We start from the raw sequence: 23,135 nt of genomic DNA on the forward strand, positions 1-23,135 counted from the left end.
ATCTCTCTGAACTTGAATTTCTTCATCTGCAAATGAGGTGACTGTGACCCATACCCAACTGTTATGTATTGGACTGAATGTTCATGTCCCCCCAAAATTCATAAGTTGAAGCACTAACCCCCAGTGTGAGGTGGGGCCTTTGGTGGGTAATTAAGGTTAGATGATGTCATGAGGGTAGAACCATCATGTTGGGATCAGTGGCCTTGAAGAAGAGGAAGAGAGAGACCTCCCTCTCCACATGCACACCTAAGGAGAGGTGGTATCTGCAAGCCAGGAAGAGAGTCCTCACAAGCTAGCAGTCTGATCTTGGCCCTCCAGTTTTCAGGCTGTGAGAAAATAAGTTTCGTTAGTTAAGTCACCCAGTGTGTGATATTTTGCTATGGACACCTGAGCAAACTAACAGATTTTGGTACCAGGAAGTGGGGTGATACTCTTACAAATAGCTAAAAATGTGGGTGCAGCTGTGGAACCAGGCAGTGGGTAGAGCCTGGGAGAGTTTGAAGTACATGCTTGATATGTGGACATTAAAGATAGTTCTGGTGAGGGCTCAGAAAGAAAAGAGGGGAGCTGGAGAGAAAGCTTCTCTTTTCTTAGAGAATATGTAAATAATCATGAAGAGGACACTGGTGGAAATATGAATCTTGAAGAATAGTGCATCTTAGGTCTCAGAGGGAAATGAGGAACGCATTATTGGAAACTGGAAGGAGGGCACTCCTTGTTATAAGGTGGCAAAGAATCTAGCTGAACTGTGTTCTCCTGTTCTGGGGACCTTTGAGCGATGACATAGTTGGTGAGCTGAGGAAATTGCTAAGCAAAGTGTCATAGGACTGGCTTAGTTCCTCCTGACTGCTTAGAGTAAAATGCAAGAGGAAAGAATAAACTGAAGAAGGAATTGTTAACCAAAAAGGAACCAGAACTTGGGCGTTTAGCCTATCCATATTGCAAAAAATGAGAAGGCATGTTCTAAGGAGAATGTAAGCATGAGGCTGAACAACCGTTTGATGACGAGATGCCAGGTGTGACTCATGGAGGTGACCAGCAGTCTCCACAGGGGCCAGCAGTGCGGGGACACTGCCACTTTGAACTAACAAGAACGGAGCAAGCAGGCTGGAATGAAGGGTGGTTGTAGGACGTCTTGGATCCTACGGGACCAGACTATCCAGCTATCTGGCCACAAATGTGCGCTATTCTTCAAGGAAGGGGAGGAAGGATGCTAAGGCGATTCAGAGGACCACCACCTCAGTTCCAACAGGCAGGTGGCCTCTGATGGAAGCCTCAGAGGTAGGTCTCCAAGGGAGGCACTGAACCATGTAGGATTATTCTCAAACTTCAGGCTCCAGTGGGATTTGTCTTACTAAGTTTTGGACTTGCCTGGGACTTTCTCCTTCCTATTTCTGCCATTTGGAATGGGAACGTCTCATTTATGCCTGTGCCACCATCGTGCCTGGGGCCACATGGTGTGTCTGAACCGTACTTCCACCCTCACTCGTGTCTGATTTGAATATTAAGACTTTGGACTTTAGACTTTGGAGTTGAAGCCTGAATTAATTAAGACTTTGTGGGTTGGGTTGGAATGAATGCATTCTGCACATGAGAAGGACATGAATTTGGGAGGTAAGGGCAGAATGTTATGAACTGAATACTTGGGTCCCCTGCCACCCAAATTCATATGATAAAGCCCCAGTGTGATGACATTTGGAGGTGAGGCCTTGGAGAGGTAATTATTAGATGAGGTCATGAGGGTGGAGCCCCATGATGGGATTAGTGGCTTTAGAAGAAGAGGGAGAGGGCTCCCTTTGCATGCCCCTGCAGTAAGGAAAGGTCCCATGAGGACTCAGCAAGAAGCCGGCCATCTACAGCCGGGAAAAGAGCCGTCACCGAGAACCTGACCATGTTGGCACCCTAATTATGGGTTTCCAGCTTCTAGGCTAGGAGAAAATACATTTCTGCTCTTTAAGCCACCCAGTTTTTGGTATTTTGTTAGGGCAGCTCAAGCCAACTAAGGCAAGGTACATTAAAATAGAAATGGTATACGCAACACCAGGCATGTGGTCAATGCTCAGCTTTCTTTCCTCTATAAAATAGATGTGTGGGGGTGCTGGCATCATTGCCTGAGAAGGAAATAAGAGAGTGAGAGTCAGGCCTCTGGAAGGGGCAAGACCTGCCACATGAATGAGAGTGATAAACAAAGAGGTCAGGGAAGATGAGCATGGGCTGCCATGATTTACAAGTTTGGAGAAAGGGCCTCCATTCCGGTGTGGACCCCACCGTCCCAAGCAGCTGGGGTGCCCTCAGGCTGCTACGCTCTGTTGAGGAGGAGGACAGGGACAGGCAGCCAGGTCCCAGGGCGTTGGCCTGCAGATGGTGCTGAGAGCACAAGCCCCCAGCCCCTGGCTCGGCCTCCCTCCCTCTTTCTTCGCACCTCGGTCCCCTGGGCTCACCCGGCCACTCGCCTGGGCACGGGCATGGGGGACGTGATCACCTCTGGATGTCTCTAATCAGGTCTGGGCAGAATGAGCCTCCCCAGTCCTCTAGCTCAGAGCTTTGGGCGTCTTTTGATGGTTTTATTTGTATGATTTCTATCTTTAAAAAATGTCTAGGTGAAGTTGCAGATAAAAGACCTAGAGCTCATTTGAGACCTTGGGGCTAGAGATGCTTTCACCGCAGAAGAGAGAATTGAAGAGCCAATCCTGTGTCAAAGCTTCTGGCAAGAGTACATTAACGAGTGAAGCAAGAGACCGAGTCCAGGAGCGTTTGTACCTGGGGCTGGGGGGAAGGCGCGGCACTGGCAGGAAGGATCCAACCGCTGTGCAGAAGGGCAGAGAAAGAAACCATAAGACAGAGTCGAGGAGCCCAAGAGAGGGCCCTTCTCAAGGGGGAGGAGATGAGGAATGCCAGTGCCCTGGACAGGTCAGGTTCAGGGTGCCCAGAGGTCCAGCTGAGGTGGGTCCGTGGTGTCTCTGTCTGCTCTCAAGTTCTAGTCCCCACCATATTGTTACCATCTTTATTTACTGTGTTTTCTGGGAGCTGGAAAGGGCACCTGGTGCTTTCCAGCCAGCAAGCTGAGTGTGAAAAAAACAAGGAAAAACAACATGGTTAGTGTGGTTTGCTTCTCACAACACTTCTTCCCTACAACAGAGACTGGGGTGTTTCTCTAAGTTGGGAGCTTCTGAGTGCACTGTTTCAGGGACTTGGGAGTATATTTCTCAACCTCTTATTGCACAGGAGGCTTCCAGAGGCTCAGAGACATGTAGCTGGCACTTGAGTCCTATCGATCTTCCTTTGTGGTGGATAACTGCACGTGCTAGCCTTCCTCTGACCTCAGCCTGTGCTCCCGGGACATGAGTGCTGGCTGAGGGCCAGGTGAACGGATGAAGACCACTGGCATACACCACCACCGTCGCTGAGGTTTGTGACAGCTAGTCCTTGTTGAAAGCCTACTCTGTGCCGGGCGCTCTGCTAGGTGCTTTACCTGCCATCCTCATCAGTCCTCTGATCAGTGCAGGCTACTGTCAAGATCCCGTCCTGAGGAAGCAGCCCAGAGGAGCCAAGAGCTGCTGGGTCACAAGGGTGTTGGGTAACTGGCCAACCCCGTTTTATCATCATGTAGCCCTCATTAGAGTTCTGTAATCATGACTCTATGTAAATACCTCAGTGCCCATCTGTGAAGCAACTTAAACACATGAAAACCTCAGTGGTGCATTGCACGGGGCCTCCCACTTATCGATGCCATGTTGGGATGACATGCCTTCATTCTCGGGACAAAGCAGTAGAGCTGGCATTAAAATTTGGAAGCAAGTCCCGGTTTAAATCCAAATGGTGCAACTTTCTAGTTGATTACACTATGTCTGTTGATTACAATCTCAGAGATTATGTTTTTTCTATTGGGTTGTTTTAAGAACCTAAGAGCTAATGATGTCCAAGACTTAGTGCCCGGTTCATAGTGAGCTCTCAAGAAATAGTCTACAGTATAATTAGTTATATATATATAGTCCATTTTACATATGAGCCTAAGAGCAGTTAAGTGACTTGTTCAAGATCAGTCAGCTAATCAATGACAGTGACACCCCCTCCATCTATCTCCAAAGCTGTCATGATGTGCCATCTTTTTGAAGTTCCTCAGGGAGATGGTATCCTCTACTTCAGGAGCTCTTTCCTGCTGCATTGAACTTGGCTGGTCACCCAAAACCACTTGCCAGGCCCAGGTCCTGAGTGTTGTCCTCGGTTTCTGAATCCAATAAACTGCTGTAATCACAGTGCTTTGGAGGACCCAGATTGCACTCCCACTTTTTCTTCTGTCCACTCAGCTCCCTTTTCAGAGTGCCCAGCACAGTGCCACAGGCAGAGCACTGAACAAAGGCTTCACTTAATGGTTTCAATCCTCAGGAAGAACAAGAGGGCAGCATACTGCAGCAGGCATCTTCCCCATCAAAAACAAAAGCTAGAGAAAGCACAATCAGATTGGCACATTGTTATCTGCTGCTTCCCTTCCCCATTATTTTCATGAATCAATCTTCAGCTTTGGTCTTTTGTGAGGTCAATATTTTTGAAGATGTGTTTTCATGTTTAAAATAGCCAATAGCTACATGCACATTTTCCCTGTCTCTTTTGATTAACTTGTGGACTTCTTCCTCTTTATTTAGTATAGATCTTGTATTCCTCTACCCTTTCTGAAGATGCTCTACAAATTTATATTGTTATAACCCCTTCTCTGCTCTTACAGTAACTGTACTTTCAGGCAGAGATGTGTCTTTCCCCATCAAAATTTTAACAAGGCATAGCTTTTAATTACCCTTTCCCCATCTCCAGTAGGAAACTTTTCCAAACATGAAATTTTAATCAAAAGTCTTCCAAGTGTCCCTAGCTGTCTGGGAGCCAGACTCAGTGTATAAAGATAAGGATGCACCATGTCCCTTCATTTTTTATTTTGATTATCTAAAGGCTCCTCGAAGCCCCCAGCCAAATCCATGTGCATCAGGCCTCTCACCAGCTCTTTCCCAAATATACAGCTGAGAGTCGTTCTAACAGGTATGAGGATTGATGCCCCCACTTCTCCAAGCTCTGGCCTTCCTGGAGGCCCCTGATGCCTGCCCCGTGATGTTCCTGACTGCCTGTAGGTTGATGTGGCATCTGAGAATTGTTTGACCATCTTCTAAACTGATTTTTTTTATTATGTTAGTCACCATACATTACATCATTAGTTTTTGATGTAGTGTTCCATGATTCATTGTTTGCATATAACACCCAGTACTCCATGCAGAACGTGCCCTCTTTAATACCCATCACCAGGCTAACCCATCCCCCCACCCCCTCCCCTCTAGAACCCTCAGTTTGTTTTTCAGAGTCCATCGTCTTTCATGGTTCGTCTCCCCCTCCGACTTACTCCCCTTCATTCTTCCCCTCCTGCTATCTTCTTCTTCTTCTTCTTTTTTTTTTAACATATAATGTATTATTTGTTTCAGAGGTACAGGTCTGTAATTCAACAGTCCTACACACTTCACAGCTGATTTTGCTTTCTGTATCGTTCTGTCTGTCGTGTCAGCCAGAGTCTGCCATGGCCATGCGGGCCCAGAGCGAGTGTGCAGCTGCAGGGCGCATGCCCTCACCTACTGTCACCCACTGGCAGGAGCTGGTATCACCTTCCCTCCAAATGCCCTGTGACTATCACCATCACATGGTCCCCGCTCCGTCTCCCCACCCGTGGCCGCGTGCTGATGACCTTGCCACCCAGAGTCACTCACTCACCTGCTCTCCTCCCCTCGCACCTCATCTGCATCCAGCACGGCTCCAGGCAGCTCCCAGTGTCTGCTGAGCAGACTTCTGGCCCCTCAGCCTGCTCTCAGGGCACCAAGATATGCTGTCCCCTGCCTTTCTCATCTCCCAGGCATCTCCTCTCTTCCTTCCATACCTTCTCATGCCTCACCAGGACCAGATCACCCACAAGCCCACCCCCTTCATTATATCCAATCAGCCCAGCCCTCAAGGCCATCCCAAGTGCCCCCCCTTATAAGACCACCTCCTCCATAAGCTAATAGCAAAAGTTCTCGCTGGTTCATCACATCTAGTACCATTATGGTCAAAGCAACAGGTGGCAACTTTTTCTTTTATTATGTTTCCCCTGTTAAACTAAAAGAAATACACATTTGACATAATGACTCAAACAAATACAAAAGTGCATCATCCCCTGTAACTAATATTAACAGTCTGGGAAGAATATTTCTATGCTTTCTTCAGACAGTCTGCAGGTGCTCCCAGGTCACTGAGTGTCCACCCATGATCTGAACATGACCCATGACCTGTGATCATTGTCTCCTGCATCTCAGCTCATGCAAACGCAGAGTAAAAATGTGTGATTGTGTTTGATCCTTTGTGCTCAAAGGTAGAGTTCTCAGCCACCCTTCTGACTTTGAACAGAGCATGTACCCATCCATGGGCACAATCAGCTGGGGATTCCTCTTCAGGCTGAGGTTTTCCCAGACTATCAGGGCTAAGCCTTGCAGTCAAGTCTGAGTTGACATACTACGCACCATACAACCCACCATAGGTGGCCTAGCATTCAGTGTGTGCCTGACCAGTGATTTTAAATGTTTCCCTGCACAAAAAAAGAACTAAGAATCTGTTTGAGAGGAACTATGCTGTGGCCACCTTCTTTAACATAGGTTAACAAAGGAGACAACCTGATTAAAAAAAAACATGGTACTTAATAGGTCACATTTACAGGTTTACCTTATTTGAATGAAATGAATTATACCCCTGAAATTTTTAATGTCCCATTTTATAAATCAAGTTCTATTCCCTTTGGCTTTTTATAATTTCACAGAGAATTTTCCATAATTTTTGGTTGACTCTTAACTGGCAGCAGTTCTTAATTTAAGCTTTAAATTTCTTTTCCCTTTTGCCAAGTTTTTACATTAATGTTCTGTAAAACAATTAAGGCCCCTAGGGAGGCCCCTATTTTAATCATAACAGAAAAACTATTATTGTATTATTTGTAAAATGTTTTACAGTTTTCCTATAATGAATGAACTCCTTCAAATATCTCTTTTTTTAATGTTAGGTTTCCAGATGGTTCTTTTAAAGTAGGGTATGACTTTATTTTAGGGTATGTGTGTCCATATGTGTTAGTGTGTGCATGTGTGTGTGTGTGTACACACACATAAATTTTTTTTAATGAAACTCATAAGCTCTTACTTCTCTAACATGATGATGCTCTGTTTACATGCTGAGGGAGGCTTTCAGAACTACCTATGTATCTCGAGAGCCAGAGCTTCTGGAACTAACTCATCGGGTTCCAGCAGTCCTTGGCTCGCGTCTGTCCCTCTGGCTGCTGTGGCCTGCCTTGCTTGCTGAACCTCCATTCATACACCCGCCCTTGCTCTTCAGAGTGCAACTAGGGAGGACAGCCCCACCAGGGAGCTGGTAGACAGCTCAGACCCTCAGCTAGACTCAGCACGCCCATGCGGGCCAACACTCCAATGCGCGGCTTTAAACCCATGCATGGAACATTGGGCTGGGCATTTAGTAGGTGCTCAACAAACCAGTTTCCTTGTTTCCCCACCTTCCCATGAAGCTGGTCCCTTCTCTGGGTTTCTACAGCACTATCTGTAGTCTTCTGAAATCATTAGCAGGTTGACACGTGACCATTGGCTTATAATTGATCCCTTCCTGGGTTCTGGATCAGAATCATTCTTCTTGCCCCCATCTCAGACCTGCTGAGTTAGAATCTTTGAGGGTGGGGCCAACATTTACACTTTATCCAACTCCCTAGTTGGTTCTTTGTACCCAAAGTTGGAGAGCCAAGAGACCCCGTGTTGGCCTGTGGGCTCTCTCAAGGCAAGATGAGGGTTAACAGTGAGACACCTGCCTCAGGTGGAAGTGAAGTTGATTTTATTCATTTAACAAAAACATACTGGGAGCTAACTAGGTGGTGGGTGTTTTGCGAAAACCTAAAAATAGCATATCATATAAACACATCATAAAACAGCCACACAATCAAATATTTGTGACACGCATTCATAGTTTAAAAAGCACTCTTCCATCTGTCATCTTAACAACTCGGTGTTGGCGGAGCCAGGACTCAGAGCTGGGCCTTCATGCCACTGGCCTGGGCTGCCCCTGTGCTTCTATCCTGTTCCAGGGGCAGAGGAAGGGGAGGGAGGCCCCCATGGGAAGGTTGCCTGCATGGGCGCAGTGAAGGGCCTCACAGAGAAGGAGAAGCCCATCACTCATTTTGGGAGAAGACAGAAGATGAGGGCACGTTTCTCTGCAGACGTGCCTTCCACACGCGGGACTTGGAGGCATTTTGTTCCCACACTTCAGAGTGTTTGTTGTCCCCCCACAAGGCTGAAATGGCTGCACCGTGGCCTTGGGATGGAAAGTGACCCTCCTCTGGAGAGGGGAATGGAGGCCACAGATGGAGGTGGCGGAATGCTGGCAGGAAACGGTGTAGGACAGCACTGAGTGTCCTAAAACACTAAAACATACCTACAACGACCCCGAAGTCCTAACAGTGTCACCATTCTCTGCATCTGACTGGATTCAGGAAAGTCCCTAATTTAGTCCTGTTCCCAGGAGAAACACAGACAAATCCACTTTCTTTTAATAAACTTTTAGTCCAGATTAACCTGAAATTGTGTCCTCTAAAACTTCTTACTGTCCCATGGTGTCGCTCCTAAAATTGATCTGCGAGTCTGTTCCCACCACCAGCAAAGTGCCCATCAGCGGATTCTTACCTGCATCACCCAGAATAGGGCGACCAGCAGGGGAAAGGCTTGGAACACCTATATCCTCACTCCCTGAACTCTGGGTGCATGGTAATCACTAGGTCACCAAGTTCCACAGCAATTTGTTGTAACTGGGTACATAAGGCATTAGCAGAATTCTGTCATGGATGGCAAAGGAGAGGGTTTTCCAGTCGTGATATGAGTGTTTGCCAAAATCAAATTAAGAAAACAATCTGTTATATTTAATCATGGGGAACTGAGACAGCAAAATTATCCATCACATCCTTGCACCTCTTTCCAAACCGCAGCTAAGGCCACACTTCCCTGCAAACACGCTAAGTGGCCCAGTGGCTCTGTCCTCTCTCCCTCACAGCACGCCCCACCATGGCGTGGCCCGTGGTTCCAGGGCTTTCTGTCCCAAGACGGCACCTTACAAGAGAGCGTTTGTTGATCGAACCTCTGCTCTGCTCTTGAGGCAGAAGGACACCACCATAGGAGTCACAAGCGTGTCATGCTGGCTGACAGCTGGGTCCTGGTCCCTTCCTTTCTTTTTTAACTTGCTGGGGTATCTCAGGTAGGGCTGTGGTTTCACCCCGAAACTGCTAAGAGGCAGCTCCCCACTTCTCTCCTCGTTCTATCTCCTTCCACCTTTGTTACATATGAGGGAGCGGCCAGGGCCACCAGCTCTGAATGGAGGTGAGCTCATTGCTTGTCCCAGGGTGATGGGGACAGTCGCTGTGAAAACGCTCTCCCACACAGAGCCCCTTTGACTGGGACACTGGCAGCCATCTCTCATGGCAGGCGCTGTCCCACTGGGCATGTGCATCCTGACGTCTGGATTGTTAACAGAACCTTCTGCCGGTGGTGCCACTGACGATCCAGCATCATGGCCAAGCGGGCTTGTCCCTGCACTGGTGCCCACACTGTCGAACCGCTCCACACGTGTTTGCCTCACCCCTGGTCCTGGAGGCCCACTGGCCTAATGCTGGGGCTGGCCTGCACCCTCCCCTGCGGTCTGTCCCAGCGAGGCCCAGCCTAAGGCAGCCGCAGCAAAGGCGGCTGGACCCACAGCCCCTCAGGGACTGCAGGTGGCGCCAGGCGGTGGCTCTTCCCCACCAGGCACTGGCAGGGCTGCACATCCACTGCACAGCAGGCATAACTTAGGTCACTGTCTGTGCTTCGGCCATATCCTGTTAAATTTCTTGGCGTCTTCACCTTCACCATCCCACTGGATTAGTAACGGGAATGTGAGCGTTGGATAGCATATAGCTTCTGTGATACTTGGGTGTTTCGTTTGTGTGTCCACATGGCTCCCTAGGTCCAGTGGGCAGGCTCACCCTCCCGGAGCACCCAGAGGGCCATGAGCCATACACCGCCCCTCACGCCTACACTGTGTCCTCCAGTGTCCTCCCCTTCATGGCCTCGGGTAAGGAGACTGCCATCACGAGGACCAGACACACGCGGCCAGCTGTCAGCACCTCTCCGTGGTGGTGGCCTCAGGAGCCCCAGCTACCTGGGAGACAAGGATGCCTCTGAGCCAGCTGTGTGGCGCCCCCTCGTGGCCAAACTCATGAAGGTCTCCAAGTGTGTCACCGCGCTTTGTGGCTGTGGAAGCAGGACAGAGCTGGGCAACATAAACAGGGGGCTGCCCTTCGCTGCGTTACCCCACACCCACCTGCTCCCCACCAGCCTGGGGCTAACCCATGCCAGCAATTCCTCACCAGGGACAGTATCCAGGACATCTACTTCCATTCTTACTATCAATATCCTTGCAAAGGGTGGAGAAAACATAAAGACTTGTTCATACTAAAGTGTTAGTGGCTTAGCTTAAGGATATGCATTTTAGAGATGTGCATTTTAAGAATATTTCGGCACCACTTAACCCACCCTCCCCCAGGAGCCTCTAACCATGCAGACAAGGAAGGTGGGAAGAGGAAAGCTTCCCTCAGCCCACCTCAGGGTCTGCTCAGCCCTGTGACCAAATGGCCATTGCTGACTCAGTGACTATAGTTTCAGACTTCCGTGTGCTGCCGCTGTCTTACACCGTGTGCCCATATCGCCTTGCCACCTGATTTCCACTGAACATTAGAAAACTAAACTCTCAGGGTGCCTGGGTGCCTCAGTCGGTTGAGCATCTGCCTTCGGCTCAGGTCATGATCTCGGGGTCCTGGGATCGAGCCCCGAGTCGGGCTCCCTGCTCAATGGGAATATGCTTGTCCCTCTGCCTTCCCACCGCGCTCATTAGTGCTCTCTCTCTCTCAAATAAATTAATGAAATCTTTAAGAAAAAAAAAACTTGAGTAAGGCCATAAAAATGATCAAATCCCAGAGCAAGGGTGTTGTTCTAAAAGCACTTATGCATGTACCCACTTTCTCTTTCACACATACATCATTCACTGGCAATGTTTCACACACTTCTTTACGTGCTTTGTGATCAGCAGGCTGGAGGAGGCTGATGTGCCCTCTCACTGACAGCGATACGCAGAATTCAGGGCAGACATAGTGGCTGGTCCCCGCCACCCAAGGACACTGGCCAGATCCTTCTCTGGGTCTGTGTGGCCACCCCAGCCTGTCTCTCAGTTCCTCATTGAGAGCTTGCTCTGAGCCTCCAGGATGTGAGACTAAGGAGAGAAGGCCCTTCAGGGTCCAGGTAGTACTGAGCGGGGTCTCCAGTGAGGACTCTGTGCTCATCGTCCCGCCGGCAGGTGGCTTTGCGGGGCGCGGTGGGGAGTCCTCCACGAGAACTGGGAGTGAGCTATGGAGCAGGAGAGGGGTCTGCACATTATAGTGGGACGGTGTATTCATGGCCCCATGATTGTAAGGGCAGAATCTTCTGATTATGTCACTGGTTTTGTGTGTGAGGAGCCGTGACCTCATGTTGTCACATTCCGTAACAGCCCTTTCTCTTAAGATAAGGAAGCCACCTGCTGGGCTAAGAGGTCTTATCAGGATGTTTCCCACTGAGGGAATTCGGGGAAGAGAAGTCACCCTCACTGGGGAGCTGCCGTTGGCTCTGGGACAAGCGGTCCTTCCCGCCCGCAAAGAACTTTCTCAGGGAATATATGTGATGAATACACGCACACAAATACACACTGTGTGGTACAAATAATTCTGCAGAGGAAAGTTTGCATACAGTGCTCCCCAGGGTTTCCAAACAAAGATGTGCAGGATACATGGGCTTCGGCCCTATAAACCCAGGGGCTGAGGGAGCTAATCTCAGGAAGCCTGATGTAGAATCATTTCACTGCCCGCTCGGGTAAAAAGAAGCCAGTTGTGTTGACTGCTGGTTCCTGTGGCACAGCAAGTGACCTGCCCATCCGGGATGGCCCTGCCATGGCGAGGGGTACGTTGTTGGGAAGGACCCCCCACAGCATCCTCTTCCGGGAATGGTGCCTTTGGGCCTGCCCCCGGGGCCTCCTGTGTCTGTTCTGGGCACTTGTGCCAGGTTTGGGGAAAGAAAGGAAAACCAGGGTTGGAGAAACTTTCGGTCTTAGCTCTGTTTTCTTCCTTTAACCAGCTTTACAAGGTTTTGTTTAAAGTTTCTAAATAAGATTATATTTCTCTCCCCACTCACTAACAACAAGGGCATTTAGGAGTATTAACCCACTGGATTTCAATTCTGTGTGTCTTTCCAGAAAGAGAAGAAGAGTGGGCTGCTGAAGCTTCTCGCTGGGGCATCCACCAAGAAGAAATCTCGTTCCCCACCATCCATCTCTCCAACCCACGACCCCCAGGTGGCAGTGGACACCTCCCTCCAGGGTGCAGTGGGGCCCGAAGTGTCCTCGCTGTCCATCCACAGCAGGGCAGGGTCCTGCCCCATAGAGAGCGAGATGCAGGGTGCCGTGGGCATGGAACCACTGCACAGAAAGGCGGGCTCCTTGGATCTGAACTTCTCCTCATCCCCCTCCAGGCAAGCACCTCTCTCCATGGCTGCCATCCGTCCTGAACCCAAGCCTCTGTCCAGGGAGAGGTAAGGGAGGTGGCTCACGTCCTCTGGCACCTTGGTGTGGGCTGGGGTCACGTCCTCTGGCACCTTGGTGTGGGCTGGGGTCTCTGAGTTTGGAGCCATTGAGGGGAACAGTGACAGTGGGGATGTTCGGCAGATTAAATTTACCAAACATCCCTCTTACCCACATCTACTAGGCTCCTGAGCTTGGATGGTGAGCATCAGATAAAACACATTTGGGAATGAAGGGGAGCATATTTCACATTCTGAATCCACCTGGGTCCTGAGTTTGGGATTTGCAAGGGATTCATCAGGACATTTGGCAGAACTGATGGGGTACTGAGCCCAAAGAGTGAGTGATGATGTTAGTGAGGGACTATGTCCCCTCAGCCCTGTGGGAAAACTGGAGTGGACCTCTGGGCTGAGTCCCATGGCCTTTGTGCCCTAACCTGGAAGCAGCTGTGACATCTTAAAATTATAAAGCATTACCCCCAAATTGGCTTCAATGTATATAGTCTATTGGGTTGAACTATACAAAATTGCCAATATTCATTTGTTCTTTACCAAAACCAGAAATTTCACAGTTAAGCCTAGAATTTTACAGAACAATAAACTGAATCTACCAGGGAGGGGGCCTCGGGTGCCGGAACTTTACAAGGGGTCGGAGGCTGGGCCCATTTGAGGCAGTCCTTCAAGAGCTTCGAATAAGGGTTGGAAGGCACTGCAGAGAGAGGGGATTGTGTCAAATTAGGACAGCGGCGAAGTCCTTTCCCTTCTAAGTGCCTTCTCGTTGGAACACTGCTTAAATAGTAAAAACGTGAGCAGTCTCCTGAGAAAGCAATCTTGGCGTTTCTGTCAGAATCCCCCCTCCCATCAGCCACACTGCCTGACGGCCTGCTCTTTCCCGTGCCCCCCGGTGCCTGAAGCCTAGAAGGCCACCACTGTCCTGAGCACCTGCTAACCTCCGGCACCAAGGCAGAGCTAGCTGAGGTTCCGCCTAAATGGGGGATGACACACCTTTCCTGTCAAGGCCCAGATGGTAAAGTTCGCAGACGTCGTAGGTCATAAGGTCTCTGTCACAACTACTCAGCTCTGCCATGACAGTGTGGGGCAGCGATCGACAAAGTGGAAATGATGGGTGTGGGTGTTCCAGTAAAACTCCACTGACGGACACCAAAATTTAAATTTCATGTGATTTTCTTGTGTCATGAAATAGTCTTATTTTGACGTGGTTTTCAACCATTTAAAAAAATAACCGTATTCTTAGCTCTCAGACCACACAAATCAGCCACAGGCCAGTTTGCCAAGACGTACCCAGATGATGGGCTGTAGCTGGGCTGATGCTGTGGTGCTGAGACCCAGGGCCACGGAGAGGACAATCTCCCCAGGTGGTGGAGGGGCAGCGTGAGCTGGTTATGGATTTCTGATCAAGCATTGTAGTGTAAGTCCACATTTATGCCTGCATTTAGAATGATAGCTCGCATTTTTGGAGTGACATTCAGACACTCACCAACCAGTATGGATTCCAGCCATAAACACCTAGAACAGCCGTGCTGTGCATGAGCTTACCATCTGCTGACACTGCCCTCGGTGTCTCGTGTATGTTACTGCAGTCCTTGCAAGAACCCTACAAATTCAGTATCCCATCTTATAGAGGAAGAAACAGAGGTTATTGAAAGGCTGTCACTTGCTCAAGATCACACAGTAAATTAGCAGCCAAGCCAGGGCTTGAAGCCAATTTGGGGGTAATGCTTTATAATTTTAAGATGTCAGAGCTGCTTCCAGGGTAGGGCACAAAGACCATGGGACTCAGCCCAGGGGGTCCACTCCAGGTTTCCCACAGGTCTTTGCTGGCTCAGAGCCTCAAAGCCTGGGCTCTGACCCACTCAGAGGAGCATGGTCAGCAGTCCCCCCAATATACAGTCTGCCCACCAAGGAACCTGGGTGGAACTCTGGCCTTCAAACAATATGGACCATGTCATAGCCCTGCCAGGATATCAGCATATGCTTCTGGGTCCTCCACAGTTGATCACCAACCCCCCGTCTGTCCAAGATACACCTGCTGTTCGGACTCACTCAGTGCAGAACCCATGACCATGAGGTGCCTCCCCTATAGCAAACCCCCAGGCCCTGCGGAGACTGGGTTCACACCTTACCACACCACACCTGATACCACACACATACCCCCAAACACACACACCACACAGCATACATGTACCACACAAACCTCACACACATCTCACAAATACCACACACGCACACACACACACACACACACACACACACACACACACACACACACACACACTTTCTCTCTCTTCCTCCAGGGAGGCTCCTCCTACTTTCTGTAACTCTTTCATGTCAGAACCTTCTTCCTTCCACAAGACCAACCCCCAGCGGCCTGTGATTTCTGAATGTGGTTCCCAGTCCTTTGCCTCAGGTCACAAATTTGGTGACTCCTGAGAATGACAGACCTAGATATTTCAAAGCTGCTCTCATATCTCCCCTAGGTTTCTATTCTCCTCAGATCCCTTGATTTCCAGACTCCTTCATAAAAGGTCTTAAAAGACCCTATTCTAAAAAATCATGGGAGTCTATGATTAACTAGAAAGTTCAGAGAATTACTCTCATTCTGTGAATATTCCATCTAATCAGGGCTTATTGTACCCAGAGACTCGTGGCACCCTGCTTGTCCCCAGCACGCTGTGCAGCTCATTAGTGATGAGAGTTTTCAAAATACAGCCTGAAACCAAGCTACTGCCTAATGAGCCCCCAAATGCCCCCTTCCCTCACCCTGTGCAGCCCATAGGCTGCCTCATGTCCTGGGGAGCCCCAGCAGGTTGGAGCGAGGGTTTAACAATGGAAAGCCTTAGTCTCTGGGCTGAGGCAGCTCCAGAAAGCACTTGGCCTAGGGCCCCTGTAGGCTTGTGAATAAAACTCAGCCCACAGCTGGAGGGGAGCAGCTGTAACAAGACTCCCTGCTGCGGAGGCCCGGGCATTCTCTCTGCAGACCACAGATTGGCAGAGAGCCTGCTGTGCACAAGGCCACTTTACAGGTTCAAAGGTGGGAGAAAGGCAAAGGGCAGCTGGGGCTCAGACTCCAGGAGGTTCCTACCACCAGCATGCTGAGGAGGGGGTCTCTCTCACCCTGAGCGGAGCGGCAGGGCTGTGGCTGCTGCATGTCTGGGGTGTCTCCTATGTACAAAATTCCTCGGATCTCACCTTTTCCCTCCTGAGGACTTGGGAAGACACCAGGAGCTGCTCTCCGAACTGCTCACAGAGGAAGGAAGTTTGGGCTGGAGGGAGGCTGCCTAGGGGAGCGAACCACAGAGAACTACCCCCAGGCCCACTGGGCCAGGCCCGCAACCCAGCTCACTAGAGGCAGGCCTGGCTTTCAGGAGACCTGTAGGAGCCAAACCCACAGGCCTAATGTGTAAACCAGAGTGCCCATTACCAACCCTTTCTCGGGAACCTACTCTTAGGTATATTAAGCCCTATGGACAGTGTATGCAGGGAGCCACATTTCTGGAAGGTACTTGGGTACACATAAGAGCAGGGTAGTTATGGGATCCAGTAACTCTGTCTAATGCCCCGTCTCCCTGGCAGGGATATGCCAACCCTGGGCAGGTGCGGCGGAGTTCCTGGGCCAGCCGCCCCACTGCGCATCCTTTAGATGCCTGCCTCCTGGCTCTCTTACACCTCGGGGAGGTTGCAGAGTAGCTCTGAGAAACAGGTGCGCTGACCACTTATCAGCCAGTTCACCCAAATAGGTGTCTTCATTTCTTCAAGTCCCCGTTCCCCCATCTACAAAGTGGGGATATACCTATCTGATAGTTACAATATTTGTAAAACACATAAATCAATACTTGGGAAATTATGAATGCATGAAAAAGAACAATACTAATATATGAAATGATGTCTGTAATAATATGAAATGGTGTGACATATAGAAGAATGATCTGATGATGCCTCCAGGGCTGCCTAGCACCTCCTTCCCCCACTTTTGATTGGCAACGTTGTTTTTTCCACATGTTCACATACTCCATATATTTATCCTCACCTCTTACCAGCCTGTGAATTGTTTGGCTTTGTTAGGATTTAAAAGTTTTTTGGCTTTGATCTGTTATGTGTCATGGTAGGTAGAGTAATGGCTTCCCGAAGATGTCTATGCCCTAATCCCCAAAACCATGACTTTGTGGCCTCACATGGTCTCAAAGAATGAAAGCTGCAAGCATAATAAAGGTTGCTAACCAGCTGACTCTAAAATGGAGAGATTATCCTGGACTATCCAGGCAGGCCCAGTGTGACCACAGAGTCCTTGTAAGTAAAAAAGGAAGGCGGCAGAGAGGGTCAAGATGATGCAGTGTGAGGACTCGAGTGGCCGTTGCTGGCTTTGAAGATGCAGGAAGGAACGTCCAGCCAGGAATGTAGGTAGCTTCTAGGAGCTGCAAAAGACAGGGGAGTGCATTCCCCCTCGAGCCTCCAGAAGGAATGCATCCTATGAGACTCTATTAGATGTCTGACTTAAAGAACTGTAAGAAATTTGTGCTAAATTATTGCGGAAACTTGTTACAGCAGCAATAGGCAACTAATACGTGTGTTGATACTAGAGTTTAGTGTTCAGGATATAGATGTACACTTATTTCCAAGTTCCTAGAGGGACCCTGCTCTGCGATGATCACATTCTACCAGGCTGGGGATCACACGTCCTCAACAGCACTAAAGCAAGTGCTCTGAAGAGCCTGCAGCTCAGAGGCCCCCTTGTGACCCCTGTTGTCAGGAGGGGAGCAGGTGACTCAGGAGGAGGACGCGCCACACCTCACATGTGAAGCTAATTGCAATATGCAATGGTAGGAATTCATTCTGATTCTGAGCCTTCTGATTTCCTGAGTTTTGTGTCTGAAAACGATCTGTGGTTGATATAACCTTACCTCAGCCAAGGGAAGTCTCTTCTGATTTATGACACCACGGTCACAACATGGGAGTAGCTGCTGTCCTTAACTGTTCATTTGGCCCTTTGTGTCTATAACAGGGAGTATCAATTACTTTCAAGCAGCAGGAAAAATAGCTCAGAGTCTTGGAATGATCTGGACAGGAACGTTAAATCCTCAACTCTTATATAAAAGGCCCACATCATCCAGCTGGGCTCATTAAGTCATTGAATTGCTCAGAAGCACCAAATTACTTTCTTTCTAGCAAATTATATTTTCAGAGTTGCTTGTTGCTTCGCATCTGGCAGTTGAGGCAAAAGCCAAAACTTGTGTTTGAAGTCTGAGAAATCATCTCACTCTTTGCCTTTTCTTCCTCGGGGAAGAGAAGGCGGCGGTGTTTGGAGAAGGGTGGAGGGGGGGCAGAGAGCCTCAGGTAGGGCCCGCACTGGTCCCTGCCATTGCATACACAGCCTGGGTGCCGGCCCCACAGATCTCACAGACACGGAGGCCAGCTGTCCTTTGGGGAGAGGATGCAGGCAGCCATTTGCAGAGATTCTGGGCTGGGAGGAGGGCGAGAGGCATACTGTCTTTTCTCTCCTCCTTTATACCCCAAAAGCCAGCAGGGACAGCAGTGGGAATGGGTCCAACCCTCCCACACCTGCAGCCATTCCAAAGCACTTAGCTTGCCTGGCTGGCCCAGTGCCTGGGCCTGCCAAGGTGGCCTCAGGAGCCACCTTGCTCTCTGCCCCCTGCTCTCACAGCCTGGAACAAGCTGGGACCGGGAGTTTCCCAGAGTGGGGCCTGGGTCTTCTCTGCCTGTGCATCATCCCCCAGCCTCCAGAGTACCAACCCCAGCTGCCCCAAACCATGGCTTCCCTGTCCTGACCCCGATGGGCCAGCGCCCCAGGCCCTATGCACAGGTGGCTGAAGAATGAAGACTTGCTCAGCACTTTCACCTTGACTCCCACACAGCAGCAAGCAAACATTTGTCCATAGAACTTGTTGAAAATCCACACTCCTGGACCCATTCCACGGAGATTCATCAGTGGGTCCAGGATAGAGCCAGGGATCTGACCCAGGGGTCGTGGAGTCTATGGCCACACTTTAAGAAATGCTGATGTAGGATCTCTTTTGTTTTATAATGTCCTGCTTTCCCCGCAACCAGAATATACAGGTCAGAGGCTCCACATAGAGAGCCCCGTGATAGTCCTTAGGACAGCCAGCTTCAGGGACACCTGGGTGATCTCCTTCAGGGGCCATTTGTGTGGCTGTGGCCGGTGGGGGAGGCAGAACCCAGGCGACAGACCTTCACAGCCGGCAGCCTAAAGGAGACTGAGGGTGAAGGAACCACAGCCCAGGCACGGCCAGGGAGGAGACAGCAGTGGGACAGCACCTCCCAGGGGTGGGCCCTATCGTCCAGGTCAAGCCCTGGGCCTCCGAGGTCCAGCATCACCACCCCTCCAGTACATGGCTCCTCCCCTGGCTCATTTCCTCTTCTTCTCATTTCTTCTTCTTCTTTCTTCGGTCATTCTGCTCCTTGGCCATTAGTCTGGCTGACATTCCTCTCCTGTGGCCAATGGCAGACAGCACGAGTTGAAGTGTATGCTCTGGGCTAGGCGGAGGGGCTGCTTGCTGGGTGGTTGCCGTGGAGCCGCGGGTCCAGCTACATGCACTGCCCACCTCCACACCAGCAGCCAAAGCTGCCCTCCTCCAGCTGCTACCCCCCCCCCCCCAGGTGAGGCCACAGTCCGAGCTGGGCTAGAGGGAGGGACTGCATTTCAGGCAGGAACGTTCCAGCTGCATAGATCGAGGTCCACAAGGACACCACGGGGAAATTATTCTTTTTAATTTTAATAAACAATGAAAAGGTTGTTTAAAAATTAAAATCAAAGTAGAAAATTTTAAAAGTGGAGGAAGTAGCCCCAAATTATAATAATTTACACTGGATGGAAAAGGAAAGGCAGAGCGAAGAGCAGGCCCTGGGGGTCATCCTCCAGCCTAGGGTCAGGCTCACCCAATGTGGTGTCTCTTTCCCCCCCAGGTACCGCGTGGTGGTCTCGTACCCTCCCCAGAGCGAGGCAGAGATTGAGCTGAAGGAAGGCGACATTGTCTTTGTGCACAAGAAGCGGGAGGATGGCTGGTACAAGGGGACCCTGCAGAGGAACGGCCGCACTGGTCTCTTCCCAGGCAGCTTCGTGGAGAGCTTCTGAGGACACGCTCCCCACACCCCGCTCCCCAGGCACGAAGGCTCCCCGAGATCCCCAGGGGGCAGAGAGAGGCAGGCCACTGAGGGTCCCGGGTCCCTTTCGAGGCTCCTGGTGAGGCCACCCTGGACGGGGACGGGAGCCGGGGGATGTGGAGGTCGTGCCTTTGCCCACAACCCCCCACCAAGAGCACACCCTGGGGTTTTTCTCTGACAAAATGCTTCCCTCTGCGTAAACTGTAAAGAAACATCTTTGAAAAGAGAAGCTGCTGATGCGGGTTGATCGGCTCTGTGACAGACTGCTAAGCGGCAGCATTCTTGTTCGCTGCCCACACGAGCCTGAAAGCTGCGGAAGGGCTGCGGGGCTTGGGTGGCAGGCACGGAGCCCAGGGCATCGGCAGAATGTCTTGACAAGCTGCCCTGGGCTTCTTGTGGGGGGTCCAGATTGCTCCATCACCTCTCTATATACCTCAGTCGCCTGCCACCTGGCCACTCGGCAAGGGTGTCCCTGGCGCAGGGCCTTGGCCGGGTGGCCTGAGTCCCCGGGGCAGCCCAGCACGCAACTCCTGTTGGAGGCATGAGATTGCACTTGGCTTTGTCTCCTACCCATATTATAAGCCACACGTTTCGTTTTGCCGCCACTGTCCCTTTGCATTGCTTCTTTCTTACAACATCTTTTTAAAGTAAAGCTGTTAGACTTTCTATATTTCTAATAGGTCATACATTGCCTATTTTTCATACATCTGGTGCTGCCTTTTTGTAAAACCAGTTATGACTTGGTTGAGCTTGAAAGAAAAAAATGAGCTGATATCAAGTGGGCAGGATTTTTATATGTACCATGTGAATTTTGGGAAAACTCTGAAAAGCCCACATACTCAACATCAGTGCTGGCTACTTGTCCGTGAAGAAGAGGGAATCCATTTAAGTGGTTGGAGGGAGTTTGGAAAAAGCCAACTTCTTTAAACTCTTACCAAAGCCCCATGCTATGTCTAGACAGTGGTAATTATTATTCAAGAACTGGAACCATTTCAAGGAAGGGTCACTATAATTGCCTTTTGTGTGGCAGTAAAAAGAACATGAAGGTCAACCCCAGCCTAGGAAGGCAGAATTTTCCTTTTATTGCTTTAGAGAAAATGACTACAATTAGCATTATCGAAATATGATTTCTCAGTACTGAAACGTGCAGTTTTCAACCACAGTTCAGATTTACCACCTTGTGATGGTTTCGTCTTTTTTTTTTTGTTTTAATAAATGTTTCCCTATCAGGCAGTACAAATGTTGGTCTAGAGACTGGAAGTACAATGAGAAAAGGGATTTGAGCCATTGCTGCAGACCTGCAGAATCCAAGGGAGCCGGGAGGAGAGAGAGGGGAAGGGGCACCTTTGATCCTGGGACCTTGCCCTGGACGGGGTCCATCAAGGCCTCTTCTTGAGTCCAGCAGCCCAGCCCTCCCACAGACACAGACGGGAGAAGCCCTGTCATGAGGCAGTCTCGTTCTCAAGAGAGTCAGACCTTAAGGATACATTCCTATCAGCTCAAAGTCACAATTCATAAGCCCCTTCTCTCTTCATTGTTACAAAGCCACTCAAGTTTAAATTAGGCTGACTAAATTAGCCTTTGGTAACATAGGATCGCCTGGTTTTCAAAGATGCAACAAAATCCAGAAACACATTCCTTCGCCTGATGTGATGCCTTTGAAATACCAAACACTTATTTTCAGAGTTCCTAATTTGGGGATGTGACTTGGCTATCTGTTACCTCCAGGTGGCTACCATGCTGGTGGGATCACGCCTAGACAAAGGCTCTTCTCCTCTCTCCAGATGATCATAGATTTAATAGACTTGAGAAATTTGTTCTGAATCAAAGAAAGACAAAATCCAGCTTAAACCCAGGGAGCCCTGGACATGAGTTAATGACAACCAGAAGGTATCCATTTGCCATTGATGCCAAATGAGTCGCCTGCCACGCACAAAAATCATGTGCATGTTTAAAATCATGCCATCACCAAAAATGTGCACGGATTAACATGCTGAGTGAGACACGGGTTCCCCAGGGAGACCAGAACTAACTCAAATCCCCAGATAATAAGGAAAGCTTTTTTAAAAACATGAAAGCAGTTACCAAGCAACAAAACAGACTAACTTGGACCTTATTTCCTCTCCCAGCCACCGCCTACATGATGCTCGTGGTAGGTGGGAATTGCTGAACAGCCTAGTGGGGCAGCAGCAACCAGGGCCCCCCAGCACCCCTCATGGCAGAGAGCTGGGGCCAGCGTCCAGTGCCTTTGCAAGGCATCAGCCAGCCTCTCTTGTGGCAGAGTTGGGGCAGGCATTGGTATGACCTTGGGAAGGAAGCAAGGCCATATGCCAGCCGTCACCAGGACATCATTTGGGGTGGGACTCCCAGACAGTAGGGAAGTGCACAACCAGCCCCCATGCTCTGGGCTGTTGGCAAACACATCCCGCCAAATCCATCAGCTTTCATTACCCTTTAGCCCACAGACAAGAGCAGGAGCTCTTTTGGGCCAACTTGCCCTGAAGAACAAACTTATTTTAGCTATTAAGATGAAACCAGCACCTTGTCTGAACCCTCACATTCTACCCTGGCCCAGCAACGTACACTTCCTGGCTATCAGTGGCATTTGGCAGCCAAGGTGACTCACTTTGAGGAATGCAGTAGAGGCCATGGCCACCACTGAGGTCAGCGGACACTGAAATGACAGGGATATCTGGTCCACCAAAGGGCCTCAGAAGTGGAGTGGGGAGACAGTGGGCAAGCAATTCCCTGGCAGCCTCACTGTGTGAATGCCAGGCTCTGGCACCCCAGACAAGCTCAGCTGCTTGGCTGGGAAGTTCTTTGTACTTTGCACAGTTCACACACACACACATACACACACACACACCGATGTTTTTGTTATACACAAATGTCAGCGTGTGATTTTGGAAGAACTGACAGTGACGACAAACTATGATGCCTGTGTTTCTGAGTCTTTAAATAAAAATGAACATGGAGAGGTCTTGTGTCTGGATGATGCGAGCAGTGAGGTTGGGGGCAGAGGCCGAGTGGGCCCAAGCAGAAATGCCCAAGTGGATAGGAGCATGAGGGGGCAGGTGCCACAACTGTGTCCCTGCTGGCCAGCACATTGGCTCACACACCTACCACCACAGAATGCTTCCATGTGGGGAGCACAGGGTGGTGGGTCATTAAGGAGACCAGGAATGTCAAGACAGCCATATCCAGCACATGCCAGAGATCCACTGGTTGGGCAGTAAGTATTGAGCCACAGGCTGGTGGGTGTGCAGAACCTCTAGCTCTCCTCCAGTGGCTCGTTTG

The 23,135-nt window shown here is 49.9% G+C and overlaps 1 protein-coding gene across 2 annotated transcripts in view; it reads left to right on the forward strand.

Moving 5' to 3' along the window:
* Positions 1-22,810, forward strand: part of SH3RF3 (SH3 domain containing ring finger 3) — a 364,525-nt gene extending 341,715 nt beyond the window's left edge. The window contains exons 9-10 of one of the 2 annotated variants that reach the window (XM_027621787.2): positions 12,358-12,692; positions 19,641-22,810. In XM_027621787.2, the coding sequence (XP_027477588.1) occupies positions 12,358-12,692; positions 19,641-19,809 (504 nt within the window). In that variant the 3' untranslated portion in view covers positions 19,810-22,810. The remainder of the gene's footprint in view (positions 1-12,357; positions 12,693-19,640) is intronic. The other variant, XM_027621788.2, reaches the window with a different exon arrangement.
* The last annotated feature ends 325 nt before the right edge of the window (positions 22,811-23,135 follow it).

This window comes from Zalophus californianus, chromosome 8, assembly GCF_009762305.2.
Source record: "Zalophus californianus isolate mZalCal1 chromosome 8, mZalCal1.pri.v2, whole genome shotgun sequence".
NCBI lineage: Eukaryota > Metazoa > Chordata > Mammalia > Carnivora > Otariidae > Zalophus > Zalophus californianus.